General features: G+C 42.1%; 1 protein-coding gene across 1 annotated transcript; it reads left to right on the forward strand.

Annotated features, from left to right (window-relative positions):
* The first annotated feature begins 3,392 nt into the window (after positions 1-3,392).
* Positions 3,393-4,605, forward strand: LOC131231298 (transcriptional regulator SUPERMAN-like). Its single transcript, XM_058227443.1, has one exon. It carries the CDS (start codon positions 3,723-3,725, stop codon positions 4,338-4,340), a length of 618 nt encoding a protein of 205 aa, XP_058083426.1. The 5' UTR covers positions 3,393-3,722; the 3' UTR covers positions 4,341-4,605.
* The last annotated feature ends 270 nt before the right edge of the window (positions 4,606-4,875 follow it).

Below are 4,875 nucleotides of genomic sequence, written 5' to 3' on the forward strand. Positions count from 1 at the left end.
GAAGTGCTTCAAGTTTTTTTATTATAATCATTTTCTACAACTGTTATATCACAAAATAACTATTCCTCTAACATTTTTACCCTTGGTCACGAACTTTCTAAGCCCTACATTAAACAAAAAGCTCACGAGTTTGGTGTAGGGATGGCACCCGACCTGTGGCTCACTTCAATCTCCAAATTAATTAAGCCAGTGGGTCTTCAGAAGATCCTGATTGCAACGATTTTATCAGTGAGAACTTTGCAACATCTATGTAGGGCCACTTGTACGCCTGAGATTGAGGTCGACCATGATTTGAGGTGAACCTGCACTTTATCCATGACCTTTCTTTCAATCAACTCCATGAAAGAGAGAGAAAGGGATATATATGAAAGAACTTCGTAAAAATGAAATAGGAAGAAATGAAATAGGAAGCAAATTTACTCTTTTGTCTCTCCAAATTTTCCACATAAGAAAATGTTCCGTATCCTTGAGGTACACAGAAAAGGTCTGTGACCTTCATCTAAAATCGTACGCCACAAAGGCGAGATCCTAATATAAGTTGAGCTACATGGAGCACGTGGATCATAAGATCACAACCGTCTGATCAATGGACAAAAACTAAACAACGATCCACGTTCAATAGGCAAATCTCCTTGGTTGGATCACTCTATTTTTTCTACTCATCGGTCCTGTGGATTTGGGCCACCAAATACGGTCCTGATACCTCCATGGCACTGCGGTTGCCATTTTCAATCAAGGACATGAAAAAGTAAAATATACACAGCTCGAAATTTCTAGTCATGTGGGTCCCTCCATGTAGACTCCCTGACCCAAATTTCAGGCTGGTTCACTCACCATATCGGCTAAAATGTTAAGCATTCTCATCCATCCATTTGTTTCTCAAACTGTGGCCCACACGATCAACAGATCGGCCACGTTTTTGGGCAAGCACATGCACGTCATGGTACGGACGTGATGGACGGCATAGATCTCACACCCACGTGCCACATTGTCTCACCTACATGCCAAATTGATTTTTATTTTTTTATTTTTTATTTTTTACACACGCACTCACGTGGGTCCCTCCATTTAGACCCCAGACCCAATATTCAGGCTGGCCCACTCACCAAATGGGCTAAAAATGTTAAGTACTCTCGTTCCTCCATTTGTTTCGTAAACCGTGGCCCATGCAATCAACAGCCAGGCCTGTTTTTGGGATAATCGTACGTAAATCGCAGGGCCCACATGATGAACGGAACAGATCTCAAACCCACGTGCCACATTGTCACACCCACATGCGAAATGCTATCAAGTACATGGAAAAGTATAAAACATACACAGCTAGATATTTTCTAATCACATGGGTCCCTCCAAGTAGACCCCCAGACCCAAAATTCAGGGTGGCCCACTCACACATGGGTTAAAATCTTAAGCATTCTCGTCCCTCCATTTGTTTTGCAAACCGTGGCCCATGCAATCAACGGCCCACCCTGGTTTTGAGGCAAGCACATGCATATCTCAGGGCCCACATGATGGACGACATAGATCTCACACCCACATGCCACATTATCAGCTGGAGCATGTGGTGCATGTGTGCAGATGGAAGAACCCCTAAATACCACTGTAGAAAAGGAAAGGAGTATAAGGTGGCAGGCAAGGCGCTACATTCGCTAAGAAAGGCCTAAATATAGGAACAGACATTTGCAGGTGGATACCGCGAATGGGATTTTCAGTTTCGGGTTTGGAATTTGATGGGCAGCGCTGCAACCCTCATTACTCCACCGTCAGATTATCATTTTTTTGCTTTTCGGCCCATGGACCCACTGAGAGTGTACTTTTTCTTTTGAGAAAAATTTTGATACTCTGGCAGAGTGTGATTGATAATACACATGCACTTAGAAAACAAGAGTCTACAAATCAGTGGCTAGAATTGGTTAACTGATATGATATTGGGATTCTGAATTATATAGAGTGGGTTCCACAATTTAGACGGTTTGATTTGAGTTAATATATGCATTGTGTACAATTTGGGAGTGCGTGTGTATCAAGAGTCACACGGAGCCTGAGTATCATATAACTCCTCTTTTCTTTTCTTTTTTAACTTGGTCGCTGATCACATACAGGCAATGTACCGTAGCTTGTGGTACTGTAGGATCTATACCTCTAGAATGCCATTCCTGTAGGAAATCAGTACCATGATACTGGTAGGCCCACTATTATTATCATTTGGGACAAAAATCAGACCGTTCTACTCATCAGGTGGGCCCCTCCATTGCAATTAATAATCAATGGTATGAATCAACATATAGGTGTGGCCTACCTAGTAATTTTATCAGCATGGTTTTTCGATAAAGATACTTTTCATGATGGGGTCTACTATTTTCATGGTACTGATTTTCCATAATACCGGCACGTTTGAGGAAGAGATGGTACAGTATCACAACTTGTGGTACCATTGCTTGTACGTAATCAGTTCTCTTTTTTACTTTTACCACATTGACAACCGTATTCTCTTTGCCTTCACCGCCCTTTTGTTTTTTATTAAATGGTGGTGATTCTCAGCGGACGCGGATTAGGTACTGAACCCGACAGCAGCGAGACTGGCTATTGAAGTGACGTCACCACATTTTTTGGGCCCCACCGTGATGTATGTGTTGTATCCGAACCATCCATCCATTTAGAGAGATGATTTTAGGGCATGGTTTAGAGAATTAGCCGGATCCAAAGTTCAAGTAGACCCACCACGGAAAACAGTTGTGGGACAATGACACCCACCGTTGAAACCTTCATAGGGCTCACCATGATGTTTATTTGAGATCCAACTTGTTTATAAGTTAACATAGACATGGAATAAGGTAAAACACGAATATAAGCTTGATAGAAAACTTATGTGGCCCAAAGAAATTTTTAATGGTAGGCGTTCAATCACCACTTATTTCTATGATGGGTCCACTTGACCTTTGCATCTGGCTCATTCTTTCCATAATGCCCAAAAATGATCTCTCCAAATGGATGAACGGTGTGGATACAGCACTTTCATCATGGTGGGGCCCACAGAACGTGGTGACGTCACTTCCTAGAGTGGCTAACGGGCCCTTCCAGGCCCGTCAGAGCATATGCAGGTCCAGGGAAGTCGAATCATGATCCGGCCAGGATCGGCAACTAGGGTTAGTCGGGTGGAGAGTTATTGATCATCTGACCTATAATCGGGTCCGGATCAGCCGTACATCCCTTATGGATCGGGCCCATTTGCCACCCTACACTTACCCTACCCTCAGCAAATATGTTTATCAATCCGGGCCGTGTGAATCACTGGACCTGTTATGGACGGAGAGTAGCTTGTCGATTAGATTCAATGAAAGGTCCTAAGCACCTGATGGGTGGGCATGGAACGGACGGCTGAAAATAAAATTGTCAATAGTTGAATTCGACCGTCCAAATCAGGTGGTTAAGATCGTCCCACCAATATGATTTTCCAGATAGACACTATGCACCGTGGGGCTGATGATACAGACCATCGAATCGCCGTACATGTGTTGCATATACGGTGGATAAATCACAACCATTTTGAAAATGGTGGTAAACACACACAATCCCCTACGCCAAGAGACAATGTGGTGTGTTTTCTACTGTTTGAATTTTTTATTTTTTGTTCATTGTTTATTTAAATAGTTTTCTTTTTTCTTTTTTATATTATATATCTTGTTGGGATGGATTGAAGCAAAAGGACCCATCTCCAATCCATGGAGAGAGATGGCATGAATATGAAAGATGGTTTTGGTAGAAACCCTGCAGAACCCAAGTTCAAAGATCCATGGGACTACAACCACAGATACCTTGGTGGCTTCTCATGGCCCCCAAGGTCCTATACATGTACCTTTTGCAAGAGAGAGTTTAGGTCAGCTCAAGCTCTTGGGGGCCACATGAATGTCCATAGAAGAGATAGAGCTAGGTTGAGACAATCACCCCCTAGGGTTGCCCAAACCTCTAACCCTAACCCTAACCCTAACCCCAACACCCCAAACAACCCTAACCCTAATTCTTCATCATCTACTAGGCCTACTCCAATCACTTATGCATTCCCCACCTTGGTTTCTTCTTCTTCTTCTCTTGTTGGCTTTTCATCATCATCACCATCCACTTCTTCTTCTAGCGACGCCAAGATATCAGAAATGGCAGCCAAAGTGCCTGTGGTAGGCCCGACGAAGACGAAGGAGGTGGTGAGAGACTTGTTTGATGGGAAGGATGGAGATAGTGTGTTGGAGAAAAGAGAGGTTGTTAGATTGGATTTGGAGATTGGTTTGTGTAGGGACCCAAAGATCGATGATTTGGATTTGGAACTTCGACTTGGGTACTCTTGATTTGCACCCTTTAGAGCTTTGGATGTGTGGAGTATTTTCTCATGTTTGATGGGTTGTTTAGGTTGTTGCACTCCTTTGTTATACATGTGAAATGCATGTATGCTTGCTAGCATGGTATGGTAGTTTTGCGCCAGAGATCGTCGACGGTGAGGATGACTTGACTTCTAGAATGTTCTATGGATGAATGAAAGGTAAGGATGATGAAGTTTAATGGTCCATTGATGAATTTAAACTCCATTAAATTCTTATGTTCTCTCTTGCTATGAAATGTATTTTTGTTTTTTTGTTGTTGTTGTTGTTGTTGTTGTTGTTTTAGTTTCTACCATAACAATAGTATCTAATACTTAAGAAATTGGTAAGATATGATCTTGGTTTTGATTTAAAAAATAATGTGTAAGATGTTTTGGTGGATGGACTCTTTTGAGATATTCACCAAAGAAATAGAAATGAGTTGGGGTGCGTTTGGATGCAATATCCATTTGAATTGCAATCATTTTTGGTAAAATGGAAATATCTAAACTGTGATTTCACAGGT

This window comes from Magnolia sinica, chromosome 17, assembly GCF_029962835.1.
Source record: "Magnolia sinica isolate HGM2019 chromosome 17, MsV1, whole genome shotgun sequence".
Classification (NCBI taxonomy): Eukaryota; Viridiplantae; Streptophyta; class Magnoliopsida; order Magnoliales; family Magnoliaceae; genus Magnolia; species Magnolia sinica.